The sequence below is a fragment of the Protomyces lactucae-debilis genome (assembly GCF_002105105.1).
Source record: "Protomyces lactucae-debilis strain 12-1054 chromosome Unknown BCR37scaffold_2, whole genome shotgun sequence".
In the NCBI taxonomy this organism is placed as follows: Eukaryota; Fungi; Ascomycota; class Taphrinomycetes; order Taphrinales; family Protomycetaceae; genus Protomyces; species Protomyces lactucae-debilis.
Genome location: NW_024467994.1, coordinates 19373 through 39934, shown reverse-complemented (window position 1 = coordinate 39934; position 20562 = coordinate 19373). Strand labels below are relative to the sequence as shown.

Sequence of the window (20562 nt, the reverse complement as noted above, 5' to 3'; positions counted from 1 at the left end):
CCAGCCACAAATATTCAGGGGCAAGAAATGCTGCACACGAAACTCTTAACTTTTCGTCTATTAAAACATGTAATGCCTCTCAATGACTCTTCATGCATAGACATGCGAACGGTGCGAAGGACCTATCTTGGAAAGTTGACCATCGCGATTGCTACTCAGCGAAGCAGAGTCGATCCTCGGACCTATCACCTCAACGCAGCTGTGTTGCGAATCCAGGGATCCGCAGCTTGTTTGTATGTTTGTGAGCTCAGTCGCGACAAGATTAGAGCACGCGTCAGCCTGCGATCGGATCAGCGCATGTTTGTCAAATTGTTTACTGTACGGACAATAAGGCTAGGCAATAAAATCTGTAGCTATTGTAACTATCCATGCCATTGGCTAAGCAGCGCTTGCTAATGGAATGCGCGGGAATCAAATCATATCTCTGGAACTATAGCTAGTGGTGATTTCCTTACCTTTACATGTGCTATTCAGCAGTCAAGTGACCAGTCACATGGCTTGACTTGTGCATCTTTCTGCCACATATCGCGTGCTCTCACGTGATGGTCGGCCCATTATACTACATGTACTTTACAGGGTAACAGGGAGAATGAGCTTCTACCCTGCTCCTCAACCGTAACGATCCTATTTGCACCATCTAAGATCCTATATTGCTTGAGTCGGGCGTGGCGCGCCTCACCAGGCACGTCATCACTAGATCCATGTACAACTGCGATTATATCCTCTCATCCTCGTCTTTTCATACTTATTTCAGGAGGTGCACTTGTGAACCATGTGCCAGTTGCCAACACACATGCTCTATCACATAGTTGTGCCCGAATACGAACAAACAAATAATCGCATGGCAATTGACACGTATGCAAATAGCAAACTGCGCTGGCATAAAAGAGGCTGTATGCCTCACAAGTTGTTCTTGCTGATCCACACCTGTCTCACTCCAGTAGCAAGAGTCGCGCTCTGTGCTTGCAATGCTGTACAACAAAGTCTCTCGTCTCGTGGGACTCCTTGTCCTCTATCTTTGGCTTGTGGACGCAAAAGGTATCGTATGGTTCTGGAACATTGGAAAAGATTGCAATCAGCTCCCTATAATTGCTTCACGCATAATAGAAGCAAATTCAAAAGAAGATTGCATCAAGATCTACCAAAAATTTCGCCGCCTCAGTGAGCTGGATGGCACAGGAGGAGTTTTGCAACTTGACGATATCACACTTTTCAAGATTGTGCAGGATTATTCGACAAATGGTTGGCAATGCTTCAACACGAACAGAGATAAACCATGGCTTTGGCCATATTATGATCATGAGGAAGGCCCGAATTTTGACAAATATATCATTTTCGACAAGGCTGCGAAGGAGTGCCAGATACCTACCGCAGGCATCATACTTTGGCGGAACAAATGTAACATGGAGGACTCCCCTGCTGGCTCAGCGGATTACTACCCTTTCCCTGCTCTCCTTCCCCACAATGCCAATGTCGATATCCCTTTCACATACCAGGGGACGCGGAAAATTAGAGTACAGGCCGATTACCCTGTCGCTGATAAGCTCAAGCTCAAAAGACATTTGCAATGCAAAAGATGATAGAAGTGGACGCGAAAGTGATCGTCCCCAAAGCTCACTATCCTGTTTCGTTCTGTTTTCCTCTTCTTCCCATCAGACTGGCACCAGTCAGTCAGTTCAGAATCATAGCTAGATCTTCAATTATGCAATCCCTTCATTTTAGTTGATGCGCAGCTGATTTGGCCCAAGCGTCTAGCACTGTAAGCTGGCTAACGAGTATCTGCTCGTCCTGAAGTAATGCAGACCAAAAGCTATCGACCTGCAATGCCATAGAGTTCAATACCGGGAGTAATGGACACATGCATGTCTATGCTTTACAACATTGGCATTCAGATAACTTTGCGGCGTGTCATCTGAACCGGTCATCATCTCTCCCGCGGGCGAGGTGGTCATTGTGGACATCGTCCATCGCTGCAACCACCTCATTGCATTGACAGGCAGGCAGCTGTTCACCTCCAAACAAAGAGCACAAGTGATGGCGGCGGACGCCTTGGATCATGTCAATATCGGTATCAATCTCTCTACCCTCATGAAACGGTGTGTTTTGCTCCGTTGTTGGAAACTTGGCTGACACGCATCTCAGGTTGGAGGCCGTCACGAGTCGCCTTGAGGATTTGGAAGCACCCACGACATCACGCGTAAGCAAGACGTTTGCCGGTACTGATTCATCGACACCCAGTCTTGGCGCAGGTGCGGTGACGGCCTCTTCCAACACACCAACAGCTACCAAAAGCGCTACGGCTGCAGAAACGCCAGTGTCGCCAGCAGTCAAGGGCTATGATGATTTGATGGCTGACCATCTGAGCCAATTCATGTCCCTCTCGGCACAGGTCGGTGGTCTTGTGCAGGAACAAGCAGGTTTGGTGGATGCTGCCTTTCAGACACAACGCGCCCTCATCCTGACTGCCTCGCAAGCTACAAAACCCGACTTGACGAGCAGTGAGTTTACAACGGCATTGAAGCCTTTGCAAGAGAAGATTGTGGCTATTGGAGACTTGAAGGATAAGAATCGTCCATCTCCATTATTCAACCATCTTTCCGTCGTTGCAGAGGGTATCCCGGCACTGTTTTGGGTGGCTGTTGAACCGACTCCTGCGCCGCATGTGGGTGATCTCAAGGATAGTGCTCAGTTTTGGGCAAATCGAGTCATCAAGGAGTACAAGGAAAAAGATCCTCAACAAGTCGCTTGGGTACGCAGTTTCGTTGCCTTATTGACGGAATTGCAGAAATATGTCAAGCAATGGCATACCACTGGTCTAACGTGGTCTGCTCAGGGAAAACCGCTTGCTGATGTCTTGGCAACGTCTCAAACGGCTGCACGTGGTGCTGCACCGCCTCCACCTGCTGCAGGTGGTCCACCGCCTCCTCCACCACCAGGTCCACCACCGCCACCCTTCATGGGTGATGCGCCCGGTGCTTCAAAGTCTGCTGCGTCTGGTGGTGATATGAATGCCGTCTTTGCGTCTTTGAATCAAGGGTCCGCGGTCACGTCTGGCTTGAAGAAGGTGGATAAATCACAAATGACACACAAGAATCCAGCGCTTCGAGCATCCTCTGTCGTTCCTGATGCTGCCAAGAAGACCACAGCAGCGACTTCTGCCACAACAAGCAAGACTGTAGCCAAGAAGCCGGCAAGAAAGGAGTTGGAAGGGACGAAGTGGTTGATTGAGCATTTCGAGGGTGAAACGGTGACGGTGGATGAGATTGAACTCAGTCACTCTGTGTATGTCTACAACTGCAAAAACACCACCATTCAAATCAAGGGCAAGTTCAATGCCATTTCACTGGATGGATGTACAAAGACTGGGGTTGTGGTGGATACGCTTGTGTCTTCGGTGGATCTCATCAAGTGCAAGTCTTTTGCCGTGCAAGTACTCGATCGCTGCCCAACAATTGTCTGTGATTCTTGCGATTCCGGACAGATTTACCTGTCGCAAGCTGGTTTGGCGTGTGAGATACTGACGAGCAAGTGTTCGTCTGTCAATGTGAGTCTACCGACGGGCGATCAGGGTGATTTCAAGGAGGAAGCGGTGCCGGAGATGTTGAAGCATACGGTTGTGGATGGGAAGCTCGTGACGAGTATCGTGGAGTATCACGATTAATTGGCTATGCTGATGCTAAACTATGTAGGAAGATGAAAGATAGCAAGGTTCACCGGCCACGTTCGTACATGGAGTAAGCAAGACCGTGTACTGGTGCAGGAAAAGGTGAAGGGACCTCCGTATGTCCTGGACGAGCGACCGGATCTCTGAGGTAGACGGCAGAGCACGTCTCAAAGTCGACTTGAAGGTATGCAGGAACAAATGCAAAAGCTGACATGAAGGGCTTTGGGATGAATGAATCAGCGCCAATCTCCTCCCAAGCCTGTGCTTTTGCTGTGACTTTGGAAATGGTTGGTGTAGCAGCTTCTCCTTCTCCTTCGGTAGGCTCTGCAGTCTCTTCCTCTGTGGCCTCTAGTTGTTGCCCACGGGAAGGTGATACATTCATAATGACAGCTGCTGGCTCAACCTCAAACAAGTCTCCTGCCTTCAAGACCAGACCTGGTTGCCGAGCAAGAACACCATTCACACGCACTTTCCCATGCACGACCATCTGTTTTGCTTGCCGTGCACTACTGGCAAACATGGCTCTGTAGAGGGCGATGTCGAGCCGCTTTTCCATTGATGCAAAAGTCTGTGACGCCAACGGTGTGCGTCGCTTATCCTGTGCTTGCTCACCCGCGACTCCTACGAGCCTGCGATCCCAACCTGCTTTGAATTGACGTTCTGCGAGGTGTGCGCCATGGTAGGCGCGTGTTTCTCTCTTGGCTTCCCATTTTTGTTGGTACATTGTTTTATTGGTGATGGAGGGAGTTTGTTTGCGAGCGAGGTTGAAGAGATTGTACTTGTTCCATGACTGGCGGATGAGTTGCCGTGTGAGGGAGAAGGGAGGTGTTTTTGGGCGTGGCATTGATGGTTTAGCTATAGCAGTAGGGTCAAGAGTATTGTAGAGTCAAGTAGTTCAGTAACAGTAGCTGACTATGCCCTAACCCTGTCTTCTATGAGGTCAGATTCAGAATCAATCCAGTCCAGCAGCTACAAAGTACTCAATACTCAATAGTAGTAGTACTTCTCTCTGCTGTAGAAGACTCCAAGCATCCCATGGCATCGCAGTAAGCAGCACAACCTGCACATCCATGGACTAGCCAGGGCCCCTCTTCTCCAACCACACGACACACACGACACAGGACCCGTCTGTTTGCAAGCACGTCATCCATCCACCCAACGCCGCCTCAGGTCAGTCAGTGACAGCGACAGTCAGCCAGTCAGTGAACTTGAGCAGACACAGAACTTGAGCAGACACAGACCAACAGGGCCTCTTCGTGCTGCCTCAACAAGCCATGAATAGACCACACACACCCGCAGCGCAAGTCGACCAATCTGCCGGGTCTGCCGCTTACTTTGACATCAACCCATCGATTCGCACGGCGCATCATGCACGCAATCAACAGACACCGATGGATTATGTCCATGGTCACACCCATACAGCAACGGAGACAACAACAGGTCATGCTGGACAAGGGTTTCCTGGCTTCCCGCAGGATAAAGCGTATGCATGGGGCGCGTATCCCAATGATGCGCAAAAGCAACAGCAACAGCAACAGCAACAGCAACAGCAACAGCAGCAACGCGGCGCTAGTAAGACGCCTTCAAGTGGCTCACCTGCACAAGCTACAAAGCAAGTCCATTCACCGCCACGACTAGAAACCGCAACACCCCAGCTATCGCGCAATTTCGATCAAATCTCCATAGGCGATGGCGACGGCGCACAACCAGGAACGGCTGCTGCTGCGGCTGCGTTACGAAAGAATACACGGTTGCCAGTCGATTCACATGCGCTGCAAGATTTACTACGGCAAGCGATGGAATCGCCGTATGGGTCACAAACGAGTAGTCGACAAACAACATCCCCTACACCATCACTCGGACCGAGTGTCATGCAAATTGGACCAACGGAGCTGGTGAAATTATTGAATGAAGATGGTACAGGGAGTGGCGCGGGTCAGGATATCTTGTTGCTTGACTTGCGCGCCATTGCGTCATTTGCCACATCACGCGTCAAGGGCGCCATCAACCTTGGAATCCCTGCAACGTTGCTGAAACGGTCAAGCTACACCATTGCCAAGATTGCCGCTAGTGTTGCTGATGCCAGAGAAAAAGACAAAATTCTAGCGTGGCAAGAGACACGCGCTGTGGTATTGTATGATAATGAGTCCTTTAACGTGGGCGAAGGAACCCCTCTCTACCAGCTGGCACGCAAGTTTACGAATGAAAACTGGCCAGGTCAAGCGTATACCGTTAAAGGTGGTTTTGCAGCCATCAATAAAGAAGCGCCGGAACTGATTGATTTGCAAGTACACGAAGCAGAGACACAGGCTCACGAGGGTACGGGTTCTACAGCTACGGGCAAACCACGATTGACGTTGAAGCAAATGGGCAACTTTTCATGTGCGTTGCCTACACAGCAATCGGTAGCGAATCCATTCTTCAACAATATCCGACAAAATCAAGATTTGATTGGTGGTGTAGGCCAACCGATACCGTTACAAGTGCCTGAAGCGTCTGAAGCAGTCAAGGCAAAGTTGCCTGCATGGTTACGGCATATTGCGTATGGCACGGACGGTGCACAGCGTGTGGCGGATCGATTCCTGCAAATTGAGCAGGAAGAACAGAAACGTATGCAGCATGTTCTTGGTGTGGGGAGCACAACGGATGCGCTTGCTGCGCAACCAGCCCTCGGACAAGACACGAAGCATAGTATTGCAGCTGCGCTTGAGCGTGGCGAAAAGAACCGCTACAACAATATCTGGCCCTTTGAGAATGCGCGTGTCAAATTACAGGATTGTGCTTCTTGCGACTACATCAATGCGAGTCATTTGCACTACAAGGGAAGTGATCGTCGGTATATCGCAACACAGGGACCATTACCTGCAACAACAAAGGATTTCTGGCAGCTTGTGTGGGAGAATGATGTTCGAACTGTTGTGATGTTGACGAAAGAGCATGAGGGTGGACAAGCCAAGTGTCACCCGTACTGGGCAGATCCTGAACACATGCTCCCATACCGCTTGGAAACATTGAGTGAGGAAACAGTACAGAGTCGGTTTGCGGTCGGTCAAGAACCTGTTCCATTAACCATTCGACGATTCAATTTAACGCATGCGGATCGACCCCTTGCTGGCGAGCGACTGGTACAACACCTACAATTCACCGAGTGGCCCGACTTTCACGTCGTTGAACCAGCCACCATTTTGGCACTCCTGCAAGAAACACACTTGGCTGAATTTGCAGCGACGTCACCCGCTGTGAAGCGTCGGAAATCGATTTCAGGGGGTAGTCTCGCTGCGAAAGCACCGGGTGAGCGACCTGTTGTGGCGCATTGTTCTGCAGGGTGTGGTCGAACGGGTGTGTTTTGTACAACAGACACAGTGACGCAACTCGTCAAGGAACAGATTGATCGCGACGAGGTACATGATGAGACGGATCTGATTGTCCTTGTGGTGCGTGCGTTTCGGGATCAGCGGCTGAGTATGGTGCAGACACTACGGCAGTTTGTGTTGTGCTATGATGCTGTTTTGCTGTTCAGTCTTGCATACATCAAGGAACGGTATGGACTGGTGTGAGCACTGTGAGGATATGATTGAGATTGAGACAAGTGACGAACTTTTTTTATTGAGAGACGAGATAGTGTATACGGCGAGCAGAGGCAGACAGCATCATTCATGATCATTTAGTCGTTGGCCTTCTTCGAATCAATTAGTAGGGCCACTACCTACCAAACAGTCGTGCTCTGGTGTCTGTGAATTGTGAGAGAAATTCGCGACTGACCCAAAAGCGAGAAACGTCACAGGAAGCAGCGCTAGCCTGAGCCACGTACAACGACCAGGGAAGCAGAGCCCTCAGGCACATCACAGCTCACTCTCAAGAGCACAAGCGAGCGCTTCCCATCACAAAGTCTTACCCTACTGCGTCCGTACCCTGGCGCATATGCTTGCTTAGCCAAAATCAACGATACTAGCGTACATTCATGCGCGTTATTAAAAAGATGGCCCGTAGGGCCCTACAGGCGGTACGTGTCTCTTCAATGGATGGCGAGAACCATGAGCTAACAGTTTCAGCCGCCTGCAGTGCGTTCATTCATGGATCAAGTCATGGCAGCGCAGGAGCACGAACTGGCGCCAATCCTACAATCATTCAACAAGTGGACCTTCCCCAAGGGTGATCTCTTCCAATGGGTCGCGGTACTTGACAGGTGCGACGCAATCCTGGAGGCCAAGTGTCGCAAGTATGCACTGGAAAAGGTGCAGGTCAAATCATTCGAAGAAGACGATCGCCAGCTCCTAGTGGCAATTCTTGCCTTCACCGCCTTTCTCTTGGATCACTGTGCCAATCGAAGCTTATACAGCTCTGCCAATGTATGTTTTTATGCTGCTCATTGCAAATACTAACTCAAGAACATCACAGAGCTGCTCAACACAACCGATATCGACGTCTGTGAGCAAACATGCCGCGTGACAGTCCGTCTTGCTCATCGCCATAATCAGCAACGAAACAGTCGTCACCCATTCGGTATCTCCTCTGAGCGTATTCTGCGGCTCGCTACCTCCCTTCAGTCCGCTACAAAGGACTGCGGTGCCATCCACATACCAATGGGCAAGTTGCTATACGATCAGGCACCGTTGCCAGAAGCCTGGCGCTCTGTCCACTATTGGTTCTACAAGCAAGCTACAGAGAACAAACAGTCTGCTGATCAACAAAAAGGTGATTACTTTACACTCAAAACACCTAGTGCTGCATTACGACAACCTCAAGCCGTGCCAAGCACACCGACCCCTGGACACGGTGCTCGATCGCGCTTGACGCAGACACCCAATACGCCTGCAACACCAGGTGAAGCACTAGGCAGTCACATTGAACGTACAGGCGAGGGACTTGAGCTCATTCACCTCCCTGCTGAAACGCTGCAAGCGCACTCAATCGAGGAACTGTTGCAAAAGGCCATCGAAGATCACACATTACCCGTTTCGCACCACTTTGAATTCATGGTCCGGTTGCGATTAGCCAAAACTGCCAATGAGTCGCGCGATCGACTGTCGCAACTCGTATCTATTCGAGCACTTGCATTGGCTGCATTGGCGTATACCGTTGCTGAGCCTGTTTTGCAGACGCGCATTTTCACAACGGATGGTGAGGTGGTGCAACAACTCGCATCGCTCACCAATCCTGATTACAAGTGCTCGGAGCAAGTCAAAATATCAGCACTCATTGCTTTAGAAGCTATTGCACACCACAGGCCAAAGCTCAATGATGTCCTTGCAGTGCTTGGTGCTTCAGTCAACCACGGCTTGATTATCTATATTGTCAAACGTGTGCTTGCAGATTTGCGACATGATGTTCCAAAATGCTCGAGTGAGTATGTCGAGGCTGTCTCAGGTTTACTTCACTACCTGAGTACCACACAAATTGCCGGCACAATGCTCTGCTCTGCTGGCCTTGTTCAGCTTTTGATTCAGCTGCTCGAGAATCAGCAGCCTGCTGCATTGCGCGCAGTCGTCAAGTCCCTCGCCTTGCTCGATCATCTCCTCTATGGCTTTCAGCAATCCTTCCAAATATTCTGCGCTGCAAATGGCCCAGCTATCTTGGTGGAACGCATTAGGACAGAGGTGCTGCATGACATTGAAGCAGCGCCCGGATACGAGGAAGCGTGCAGAGTGGCGAAAGTGGATTATCGCATGCCGCACGAGCGTTTCTCACTTCTCAAAACAATGCTCAAAACGCTCCTGCACATGATGCAGAGCTCTGGTACGTCGGATGGCTTGCGAAATCTGATTGAGTCGCCACTGCTCGACTCCATCAACCTCATCTACGGGAATGTCAACATCTTTGGGTCGAGTGTTTTTGCCACTGCAACCAACATCATGTCTACATTCATCCACAACGAGCCCACCTCATATGCGATTCTGCATGAGAAGAAGGTGCCAGAGTCATTCCTCAACTCTATCACGAATACCATTCTGCCTGCCTCAGACGCCCTCGGTGCCATTCCCAACGCTCTAGGTGCAATATGCCTTAATGCCCAAGGACTGACACTCTTCAAGAGCTACAATGTCATCGATGCCTTCTTCAACATCTTCACTGAACAGAAGCATTGCGAGGCCTTGCAAGACTCAGATACTGCTGGTATTCTGGGCGGCGCCATTGATGAATTCATTCGTCATCACCCACACATGAAAGTCGAAGTTCAAACGCACGTCTTCAACACTGCTCAGAGGATCAAGCGCCTTGGTCAGCGATGTGTGGATACCACAGATTTTGCTTGTTTCGTGAGGGAAGAGGGAAAAGCCCACACTGAATCGACGGATGCCATCACAGCAACAGTCGAGGATGACGACCATATGAAACGCAGTGTCATCACGCTGTATATTGACATTATTGCTCGATTCCTTGAAGGTTTCTTCAACACTGCAAGCCATGCCGCTGATTTTGTCAACAAAGGCGGCGTCCATGTGCTCATTACTTATTACGAGCTCGATTGTCTGCCATATGATTTTGCCCGATCGAGCGCAGCATTGGCATTATCACATGTCTTTCGAATCACCAGTGAGGTTGATGCACGCGCGACGCTCCTTCCCATTTATGCATCCATGCGCAAAGCTGTGCAGGACTGTGGAGAGATGCCAGGCCCACATCCTACCGACTCAAAGTATGCGGTTCAACGATCGCAAGGTTTTACGGCGGAACAGACACCCATTGTTGCCTTGCGACGCTGTCACTCTTATGCCGTCTTGCTATCAGACCTATACGCTCTGCCAGTGTTTGGACACGGTCGCAGTGCGCTGCCCTTCTATACAGAGTTCCAGTCGGGTTTTGCAGGAGACGACGTCTTGCAATTGCTAGGTCAATTTCATCGCAAGCTTGTTTGGGAAGAGATCAAGCTTAGCAATGAAATGGAGCTGGACTGGGTGAAAGCAACGCAACCACAAGATGAAGGTCCTGCTCAGCCCGTCAATCAAGCGGAAGCTGAGAAGATCCTTCCTGAACAAGTCCGCATGACTGATTCATTCAAGAACCTCAAGATGCTCAGGTTCCTGCTCTGTCAGATCCCACCATGTATCATTCCATTCTACCAGGGCTTGTCAAAGATGCTCTTCACCAGTAGGCGCCCGGTCGATGGCAACCATGGCATGATATCGTACAGAGTGGCTGTCATCATTGCTCAAATCATGGAAGAGCATCTTACGTTTGAGCCGACATGGACTCAATCTGATCGAATTCCCTACGCGATCTTGATGGTCACAAATGTCCAGATGATTTTATGCGATGACCGCAACCCTGCCAATCTCACCGTATCTGTGCTGATGCATTTTGACGCTGGCGTACACAAATTGAAGGACCTGCTGGTATCGCTTTGGCAAGAACTCAGGAACCGGAATTTCACGATGGCTGACCTCTTGAAAGAAGATGTCGATCTTGGAGAAGGCAGCGTTTCTGAAGCAACACGCTCGCTGAGGGATGCTAGGAGACTGCATGCTGCTATTGAACTGATCTTGCGTCTATTCTTGCAATTCACATCACATCATGCAGTTTTGGACTCTCCGCAAACACAAGCCATCGCCAAGTCTCGAGACCCTTTGCCAGGCGACCCTTTCAATGCAAATGCTCTGCTGCGCAAGCTTCGTGGCCTTATTTTGCCGACCATGGCAGAGCTCTTCGAAGACGAGAACAGGGCCAACCTTTCTTCGGGCGTCTTCAAGATTATTGTGCAAATCATGACACAGTGTATGGCTGCTGAGGGAGAAAAGTCAGCTTCACGCACAGAAATTGCTGATCGGCATACAAGCTTCTTATCTGTAGCGGCGCCTCTGGGTGCAGCAGCCGTCTCGCACCCATCTCCAGTACAGCGCGAGCAAAATGTCTCGCGCCTGATGGCTCTTGGCTATGCTCGTCATGTGGCAAGCTCAGCACTCACGGAAGCAAACGAAAATGTTCAGAGCGCCATGGACTTTTTGGTGGCTCATCCGCAGATGGCTGCCATCACGTCAAACGATGCAGACAGGCACGAAGAAGACTCGCCGATCGACGCAGAGAGCACTGATACACTCGATACTGTACGACAAAACCTCGATAGCCTGATTCTTGGCTCCGTGGCAGCCTTGGAACATCATCCCGATGTTGTCTTTGAGCTTAGCGCGCTCATTTTGGCCTCTATGGCGGTGTCCAAGACTAATGAGTGGCTTTCTGATGGCGTCAGTATCCTGATTGGCACACTCGAATCGATGGTTGAGGACGCAGCTGAACCAAGGAAAGCTGCTCATCTTGGCGCCATTACTCATTTGCTCGCCAAGCTCTCGCATTCAGTCATGTTTATGCAAAAGTGCTCTGAAGATTTGATTGAATCTGAGGAAACCATTAGGTCGCTGCTAGCAGATACATCGGATGTTCAAGCGAAACCTTGGGTTGCAAGCGCCATTCTGATACTAGACGCTATGGTTGCTCAATCTGATGGGCCCCATGCAGTCTCGCCTGATGGAAGCACCCCTGCTGGGTTGTCCCAAGAGCAGGTCGAACAAATCTTTACCTCTTGCTTTGCTCTTCTCAAGAGTCGACCATCAGACAAGGGCACATTGTTATCTCTTTGCAGATTCTTCGTGAGATTGACTCGTCGAAAAGAACTATCCGCACGTTTCATTCAGGAAGGTGGTTTGCAAGAGCTCTTTGCGATGCTCAAGCCTGTCGTTTCGCAGACCGATGAAAATATTCGCATTACATTTGTCATTCTGTTAAGGCACTTGATTGAATCTGAAGACATCATCACATCTGTCATGGAACGAGAGATCAAGTCGTGGTTTACTCAGCCAAAGACACGCAACACAGAGATTAGCAATTTCGTCAAGCAGAATGCCTCGGTTGCACTCCGCGACCCCGATATCTTTGTGAAGGCTACGCAACGTCTTTGCTGCTTTCCCAAGTATGATGAATCGGCGAATTTGCAGGCAATTGCGCTGCGCTCATTAGCCTACGCAGACACACCGGCCTATCTACCGGAGGACAAGGAAGTAACCGCTTCGAGTAACAAGCCAGTTGAGGTGATCCAGAGTCTCCTGACAGAGATGCAATCAAGCCGTGAACGGTTCCAAACAGAGCAAGAGCGCGATACAAAGGCAATTTTCGAGGGGTCCGAAGCCAAAAAGGTTCCTTTCAAGTCATCCGAGCACCCAGAGTATCTGTACCGATGTCTCCTGTTGCAATGCTTGACTGAGCTGCTGGCGTCCTACACTCCCTGCAAACTGGAGTTCATCAACTATTCACGCAAACCCAGCAAGGATGCGACAACACCTGCAAAGCCGCGGACTGCTATTCTCAATTTCTTGGTTCTCGACTTACTCTCCAATGCAAGTATCCATGTGTTGGATGACATTCCTTCCAAGAAGCGGTATGCTATCGAGAACTGGACTCGAGCCGTCCTGGTATCTCTGTGTGCGAGTGTCACACCGCCCGATGACGGGAAAGATGAAACCCTACAGCATGTGCGCAAGATCGTGCTTGATGTGCTCACCAAGGTGATCCGGGATACAATTGTCTCTCAAGAGCCTGCCGACTCACGATACGCCAAGATCATTTCGCTCGCTGAACTGCTCTACCGACTGATGACTTCGAACGCAATCACCCAGGCTCCCCAAAATAATATTGTTCAGCCGCCGCCAGAGTCTCAATGGCATACAGCCAAGCTTATGATTGAGAAGGATTATGTATCGCTGCTCTCAAGCATTCTGGCAGATGTCGATTTGCAGCATCCATCGGCTCGACGTGTGGTGAAATGCGTTTTGAAGCCCTTGAAGACTTTGAGCAAGATTTCGGTGCGTCTGAGCGAAACTACCGATCTCGTCAAACCTATTGCAGACCAAGGTGCCACAGATGGCCAAACGAGCGAGGCCAACTTCTTTGAGGAGTCGAGCTCCGAGTCAAGTAATGCCGAAGGAGAGGAGGGTCGCGAAGACACTCCGGACCTTTACCGAAATTCCGCCCTCGGGCTCTTTGGAGGCGACATGCAAGAAGAATCTGAGCACAGCAGCTACATGAGTGGCGAGGACGACGAAATGTATGACGAAATGGATTATGACGATGAAGGATCTGAGACGGGCAGCGCCGTGAGTGACGAGGAGCTTGAATTGGCTGAAGGCCATCCAGGTGGCCACGACATGGACGTCGAGTTGATTCTTGACGGGGAGCACATGGGTCACGATGGCGATGACTCTGGTTCCGATGGTGAGCACTCATCTGACTATTCTGACGAATATAGCGACAGTATGGATGCTGAGGAGATCGAGATTATCGAGGAACAAGGCTTTGACGAAGGTGAGTGGCAGGATGAGGAAGACGATGGTGATGATATTGTCGGCGACCAATCTGTTCCTGGTGATGCACTCCTGATTGATCTCACCAACGGTATGCTGGGAGGCCCTGCTGATGCCAATGAAAATGAGATGGACGGCGGGCACCCGGACGATATCGACGATGATGAAGAAGACTACGATGAGGGCATGTCTCAAGGTACACACATTGAATTCACGTCGCAATACTAACCAACAGAAGATGAAGACCTCATCGACGATGATAATGATGATGATGGAGATCAGTGGGGTTGGGCCGGCGAAGATGATGATGGCAATGAAGACAGCCAAGCTACCCAACGGCAGACCGCTGGACGCAATATCGCTCATCGATTGTGGGCATCCCTTGGTGGCGGTGGTGCAGGCGGCATTGCTCGGAATGGGTTTGATCCTGATGTTCAAGTATTCCGTCGCCCACGAGTCGGAGGCCCGGCTGGTCAGCCTCCTGCTACAGAGCAGTCGTTGCTGTCGAATCCGCTCCTTACAAGCAACGCACGAAATGCAATTGGCGGACGCACGGATGGACAACCACGAAATGAAGTCTTTAGTGATTGGGTTGAGTCAATCGAAGCGCTCATGGGAGGCGGAGCGGTACAGCTCATTGGTGATATGCTCCAAGGTCCAAATGCTCGTCGTGCGCAAGCCATCCGTGTCGAAGTGAATGGCGCCGGAGAACCGACTGTGATTACCGCTGGTCTGGAACGCGCCCTACAGGAGACCAATTTGGCCTCCAGACTTGCTGGAGATGGGCATGCGTCCGGTACAGGTCTTGGGCAGACAGGGTCTACCCGGACTGAAGAAGATCCAATGCTGGCAATCTCTTTTGATCCTTCGTCGACACTCAAGCGATGGCGGGATGATACAACAATTACCTTTGACGGTGCCTCAGTCGAGCTTGCTCTTCGACTAGTTGGTCGCCTTTTACAAGTAATGTCTCCTCAAGCAAAGACAGAAGCCGCTGAACGCAAAGTTGTTGAAGAACGACTTCGCCTTGAACGCATGCGCATAGCTGAAGAAGAGCGCACGAAACGAGATCAGGAGCAGCAAGCGAAACAAGCCGAGGAACAACTCAGGAAGAAAGAGCAAGAGCGAAATCAGCCTGCGCCCATCACTGCGGAGTCCAATGCGACCGCACCAATGATCACGGAAGCATCAGACAGCATGGAAGGTGTGGAGCCCACAGAACAGACTTCGACTTCAGAAGCACCTCGCCAGTTCATTTCCATCCGAGGCCAGAACGTTGACATCACCGGTCTTGGTATCGATGTCGAGTTCCTCAATGCTCTGCCAGAAGAGATGCGTGAAGAGGTTTTGACCCAGCACATCCGTGAACGTCGGGCAGCCGCACAAGAGAATCTGCAGCAAGCAGTCGAGTTGACTCCTGAATTCCTCGAAGCCCTTCCGGCCGAAATTCGGGCTGAGCTGATTCAACAAGAGACCATCGACCGTAGGCGTCGCGAGCGCCTTGCCCGTCAAGCTCAGGCTCAGGCAGCCAGTGGCGCTCCAGCCGGTCCAACAGAAATGGATCCAGCAAGCTTCTTGGCTTCTCTCGATCCTGCTCTGCGTCAACAAGTGTTGATGGATATGGATCAAGACGATGATCTTTTCAGCACGCTGCCGCCGCATCTGCTCGCCGAACTTGGACAGCGTCGAGCTACACCACGAGACATGGAGCGCATTCAGGGATCAAGGGGTGCACATGATCAAGCCACATCAGGCCCAGTTGGAACTGGTGACAAGGCTGATGAGAATAGCACGGCCGCTCCAAAAGTCAAGCGTGAAGCGATTCAATTGCTCGACAAGAATGGCATCAGTGGTTTGTTGCGCCTTATCTTCCTACCGCTTCCACAGCAAAAGAACTTCTTGCATGAGGTCTTGCTAAATCTCTGCGAAAATCGCCACAACCGTGCCGAGATCATTGGACACCTACTGCTTGTCTTACAGGACGGCACTGCTGATATTCAAGGCGCCGAGCGATGCTTCAACATGATGACCAAGCGATCGCGCCTGAGCACCACAGAGACCCCAATGAAGACACCCAAAAAGGCGCCGTCAGCTCTTCAATCTCTACCGCTCATTATTGGTGACAATGCGCCGAGTCTCGTTGCACTGCAAGTCTTACAGGCTTTGGCATACCTTGTCCACTATAATGCTCAGCTGCCCTCGTTCTTCCTCACAGAGCATGATTCACTTGCAGCACGACGAAGCGCCAAAGCTAAAGGCAAGGGAAAGGAGAGTCTGTCCAAAGCAAACAAGTTTCCTATCAACAGTCTTGTTGGGCTCCTCGATCGAGAAGTCATTCTCGAGACGGCAGAGGTTCTTGAGCAATTGTCTCATCTCCTGGGTGTTGTCACTCGCCCACTGCTGATGCTGAAGAAGCGTCAGAAGCTCGAAACGCAGCAAAGCGAGAATGTTGAAATGACCCTAATTGAAGCCGCTCCTGCGGAGGCGGCTAATTCTATTGTGCCTGCTGGGGGTGATTCCTCCGAGTCGAAGCCTGCTGATTCGGGAGAAAAGCCAAAATCAAAGAAGACACTTGTGCCCCCCGAAATTCCGGTCGAACACCTCAGGCTGGTGGTAAATATCCTCCGTGCAAATGAATGCTCCAGCAAAACATTCCAGAACACGCTTGCCACAATGCAACATCTGGGCGCTTTGCCTGGTGCCAAGGAAGTCATTGCTGACGAGCTTGTGAACCAAGCTCAGACGCTAGGAATGGAGATTCAGGGTCAGTTGCTTGCGTTGCTCGGACATATACGCCCTTTGCAGACCGATGAGGAGCTTCAGGCATCTTCATTTGCGGCCTTTTCGTCGAGTTCCTCCAGTCAAGCCAAGTTGCTCCGCATGCTGAAATCGATCGATTACCTCTTCGAGACACGAAACGGAGACCAACCTGACGCTTCTGCAGATCAAGCAAATTTCGTTGCGCAGATCTATGACAGTCTCAACTTTGGGCAACTGTGGAGCGAGTTGAGCGAATGCCTCACAATCATCCACGAGAAATCCAACATGGTGCATGTTGCTACAATTCTATTGCCTTTGATAGAAGCGCTCATGGTGGTCTGCAAGCAGATTGCTGCTGGTCAAGGTTCCACCAAAGACCCAAAGACCACACCAAGCTCGCGTCAAGCCACACCTGCATCGAGCGAAAGTCTGGCTACGCAGTTTTTCAGCTTTACTGAGCAGCATCGCAAGATTCTCAATCAAATGGTGCGAAATAATCCTGCTCTCATGAGCGGTTCTTTCAGTCTATTGGTGAAAAATCCAAAAGTGTTGGAGTTTGACAACAAGCGCAATTACTTTGTGCGAAAGCTTCGCGATAGGGCTGCAAAGGAGCACTACCGTCCGTTAGCCCTCAATGTCAGGCGCGACATGATTTTCCTCGATTCCTACAAGAATCTGCACTTCAAGAGCGGAGATGAAATCAAGTACGCAAAGCTCAACATCCGTTTCGCCGGAGAAGAAGGTGTCGATGCAGGTGGTGTGACTCGAGAATGGTTCCAGGTGCTTGCCAGACAGATGTTTGATCCAAATTATGCACTCTTCGTGCCTGTCAATGCGGATCGCAACACCTATCACCCCAATAAGCTTTCTGGCATCAACCCTGAGCATCTTTCATTCTTCAAGTTCGTTGGCAGAATTGTGGGCAAAGCGCTGTACGACGGTCGTCTTCTCGACTGCCATTTCAGCCGGCCTGTTTACCGCAAGATGCTCGGAAAGAATGTGTCCCTCAAGGATATGGAGACTCTTGACCTCGAGTACTACAAATCTCTTCTGTGGATGCTTGAGAATGATATCACAGATGTCATCACTGAGACATTCTCCGTGGAGCGCGATGACTTTGGTGAGGTGACCATCATTGACCTGATCCCGAACGGCCGAGAAATTCCTGTGACGGAGGAGAACAAGCAAGAGTACGTTGCAAGGGTGACGCAGTACCGTCTGCTCGACAGTGTCTCGGAACAGCTTGACCACTTCATGAAGGGCTTCAACGACATCATTTCACCCGAGCTGGTGTCCATTTTCAACGAGCAAGAATTGGAATTGCTCATCTCGGGTCTGCCAGACATTGATGCGGATGATTGGCGCAACAATACCGAGTACCACAACTACACGGCAGCCTCACCGCAAATTCAATGGTTCTGGCGAGCGGTGCGATCCTTTGACGACGAAGAGCGCGCACGTCTTTTGCAATTTGCGACAGGCTCTTCGCGCATTCCAATCGAGGGCTTTGCAAACCTCGAGGGTATGCAGGGAGTGCAAAAGTTCAACATCCACAGAGATTACACGAATGGTGATCGTTTACCGCAATCGCACACTTGCTTCAATCAGCTCGACTTACCAGAGTATGAGAGCTATGAAGCATTGCGCAACTCACTCCTCACGGCCATCTCTGAAGGTAATGAAGGATTTGGCTTTGCTTAGGGCAGGATCCTCTGCAACATGTTTATGAGCTCGACGCAGCGTGTCGATTGTGTTTTGTCGTATATCATAGTCAATGAGATGCATATTTGAAGGAATGTTGATACTCAATATCTACAAAGTGGGAGGTATCTACGGTTGCATCAAAACTTGCTCAGGGTTTGCTTCTGATGGTGCCACTGCGTTACGTGCCGCCGTCTCTGCAGACTCATGCACCACGGGCCGCAAAGGTTGTCCCTCACCGCTCATGGTTTCGAGCGTCTTGAGCTTCTCCAATGCCTCTTGATCCGCCTTTGCGAGTGCTGCCTGAATCGTCTCTTGTGCTTCAAGCACCTGTCTCTTCATTGCCAAACGATCGAGATAGATTTGTTGCTTGGCACGCTCAACATCCCGTCGTTCTGCTTCCAGCAATCTTTCAAGTTCCTCAAATTGCTGCAACTTGAGCTCCAGTCGTTGGACTTGTGTTGCAACAGCTGCAGAGACGAGTGCATTGAGTTCACGTTCTTCATGCGATGCAAGAAGGTGTGCTTTCGCCGCTGCTGCACCCAAGGCTGCACTGGCTGCTTTTTCAAGTTTATCTTGTTCAAGCGTGTTGCTGGATTCATCCACCTGCATGGCGTCACCAGCGTTACCATCCATGGTACTTCCATTCGCCTGCTCTTTTTTGGTCTTTGCTTGCAAATCCTTGACGAGTTGATCGATAGCTGATTGAGCAGAAGCGGCAGCCACAGTAGGTCGAATGGCACTCGCCAAAAATGCCACAACACTCATGACTGGATTCTCAGCTTGTGAATAAGGTGCCCTTGCATACTGCAATGGTCCAGCAGCAGCGACATCGCTCTCGAGGTAAGGATCTTCAATTGGCATTTGCAGGAATCGCAAAACACACTGTTCTTTTGTTCGTGTACCAACGTGACTGGCGATTTGTGACCAATCCTCATCATACATCTCGAGCCCTTCAAGCAAGAGCAATGTCTCTGCATCTGTCCAAGTGTCCTCTTCACGCTTGATGTGCGTATCGCCTAGCCTGACGAAATCACCAGACTGCGAAGTCGCTGGAAACCTTGCCTCTGTGTAGCAATTCGCACAGAGATTGACATTTGTCTGTTTCGTACTGTGATAACGCAAAGCGGAGCACTCAACACCACATGTCGTACAAGCGATAGGTTTGCGATCACTGGTGGTCAGACCAGCGGCGCCATTGGTGGTACTGCTGCCAAGTGAGCTATCATACACATTCCTGCGCAATTCCAAATTGGTTTCTGGCTGTGGTGATTTGCGCATAGCCGCTGCCGTCTTGTTGAAGGGCTTGCCCTGTGAAATGGTTGAGTTGGGTGCTGGCACAAACGGTTGAAGGCCACGTGGTGTATCAGCAGTGAGTTTGAAGTGTCCCGTAAAAGGTGGACCAATATTGGAGGGTCGCGTTTCTGGCTCTACTTGGTAGTTGATGAGTCCCCATTGTTCGAGGAAAGCGTGGACGCGCATAACGGCACAGACGTCGCCTGCAAGATTACGTCGGCATGCGGTGACGGTCAGATACTCGGATGGATTGAGTCTGTAGGTGTTGATCATAAAGTCGCGGTAGTCCTTGTACACGGTCGGTGTCTTTGATCGGTTCCTGCCGTTGAAGAATTCCGGTACTGATTTCCGCTCAATGTCGTTGATGGTGAGCATATCGAACCAGGCTGCATAGCTCGGCACAATTACTTGATGGGTTTGTTCGATGAGAAATGCCTGCGCTTCATCTTCCACCTTTTTCGCCTGTTGCAGTGATGTCTCTGGCTCTGTAGCCGCTGGCTCTTCTGCAGGTGGCTTGGTTTCTGCATTGGTATCTTCAGCAGGCCCGGTAGACTCAACAGCGTCTTCACTAGTTTGCGCTTCAGCAGGCGCAGCAGGCGACGCATCAATCGCAGTCGTGGGTGCAGCATCCTCAGCTGCTTCTGTCTGTGCAGCGGGTGCATCTGCATGTGTCTCCGCAGCGGGGATTTCTTCGAGCTGTGCAGCTTCCTCCATCTTGTGATCTGCCTGTTCCTGCGGCTTATCGACCTGCATCTGTGCGCCCTCCTCCATTGTAGCAGTCTTGTATATATGTATCTATGTCTATTGTCGCTGTTGTCTCTTTCTCTTTCGTGTTTTGAGCATTCACGTGTT

The 20562-nt window shown here is 50.6% G+C and overlaps 6 protein-coding genes across 6 annotated transcripts; 4 read left to right on the top strand and 2 right to left on the bottom strand.

Annotated features, from left to right (window-relative positions):
* The first annotated feature begins 614 nt into the window (after positions 1-614).
* BCR37DRAFT_376015 (uncharacterized protein) lies at positions 615-1724 on the top strand. Its single transcript, XM_040868508.1, has one exon. The coding sequence runs from the start codon at positions 969-971 to the stop codon at positions 1578-1580; it is 612 nt and encodes a 203-aa protein (XP_040727632.1). The 5' UTR covers positions 615-968; the 3' UTR covers positions 1581-1724.
* Positions 1725-1942: 218 nt separating this feature from the next.
* On the top strand, positions 1943-3686 carry BCR37DRAFT_123623 (adenylate cyclase associated N terminal-domain-containing protein). The gene is made up of 2 exons (XM_040866022.1): positions 1943-2096; positions 2143-3686. The coding sequence occupies exons 1-2, from the start codon at positions 2035-2037 to the stop codon at positions 3659-3661; spliced, it is 1581 nt and encodes a 526-aa protein (XP_040727631.1). The 5' UTR covers positions 1943-2034; the 3' UTR covers positions 3662-3686.
* Positions 3686-4543, bottom strand: BCR37DRAFT_123560 (uncharacterized protein). The gene has a single exon (XM_040866020.1). The coding sequence runs from the start codon at positions 4506-4508 to the stop codon at positions 3711-3713; it is 798 nt and encodes a 265-aa protein (XP_040727630.1). The 5' UTR covers positions 4509-4543; the 3' UTR covers positions 3686-3710.
* Positions 4544-4837: 294 nt separating this feature from the next.
* Positions 4838-7395, top strand: BCR37DRAFT_123499 (protein-tyrosine phosphatase-like protein). The gene has a single exon (XM_040866018.1). It carries the CDS (start codon positions 4939-4941, stop codon positions 7219-7221), a length of 2283 nt encoding a protein of 760 aa, XP_040727629.1. The 5' UTR covers positions 4838-4938; the 3' UTR covers positions 7222-7395.
* Position 7396: 1 nt separating this feature from the next.
* Positions 7397-18513, top strand: BCR37DRAFT_123533 (uncharacterized protein). The gene is made up of 4 exons (XM_040866019.1): positions 7397-7667; positions 7717-8013; positions 8053-14149; positions 14192-18513. Exons 1-4 carry the CDS (start codon positions 7626-7628, stop codon positions 18412-18414), a joined length of 10659 nt encoding a protein of 3552 aa, XP_040727628.1. The 5' UTR covers positions 7397-7625; the 3' UTR covers positions 18415-18513.
* Positions 18500-20508, bottom strand: BCR37DRAFT_376011 (uncharacterized protein). Its single transcript, XM_040868507.1, has one exon. It carries the CDS (start codon positions 20479-20481, stop codon positions 18544-18546), a length of 1938 nt encoding a protein of 645 aa, XP_040727627.1. The 5' UTR covers positions 20482-20508; the 3' UTR covers positions 18500-18543.
* Positions 20509-20562: the final 54 nt, after the last annotated feature.

Bases quoted from the DNA above. Each gene is read 5' to 3' on its own strand.
- BCR37DRAFT_376015 (XM_040868508.1), top strand. From the start codon at position 969: ATGCTGTACAACAAAGTCTCTCGTCTCGTGGGACTCCTTGTCCTCTAT.
- BCR37DRAFT_123623 (XM_040866022.1), top strand. From the start codon at position 2,035: ATGGCGGCGGACGCCTTGGATCATGTCAATATCGGTATCAATCTCTCT. The intron at 2,097-2,142 runs GTGTGTTTTGCT...CACGCATCTCAG, and splicing joins CTCTCTACCCTCATGAAACG to GTTGGAGGCCGTCACGAGTC.
- BCR37DRAFT_123560 (XM_040866020.1), bottom strand. From the start codon at position 4,508: ATGCCACGCCCAAAAACACCTCCCTTCTCCCTCACACGGCAACTCATC.
- BCR37DRAFT_123499 (XM_040866018.1), top strand. From the start codon at position 4,939: ATGAATAGACCACACACACCCGCAGCGCAAGTCGACCAATCTGCCGGG.
- BCR37DRAFT_123533 (XM_040866019.1), top strand. From the start codon at position 7,626: ATGCGCGTTATTAAAAAGATGGCCCGTAGGGCCCTACAGGCG. The intron at 8,014-8,052 runs GTATGTTTTTAT...TACTAACTCAAG, and splicing joins GCTTATACAGCTCTGCCAAT to AACATCACAGAGCTGCTCAA. The intron at 14,150-14,191 runs GTACACACATTG...AACCAACAGAAG, and splicing joins CGATGAGGGCATGTCTCAAG to ATGAAGACCTCATCGACGAT.
- BCR37DRAFT_376011 (XM_040868507.1), bottom strand. From the start codon at position 20,481: ATGGAGGAGGGCGCACAGATGCAGGTCGATAAGCCGCAGGAACAGGCA.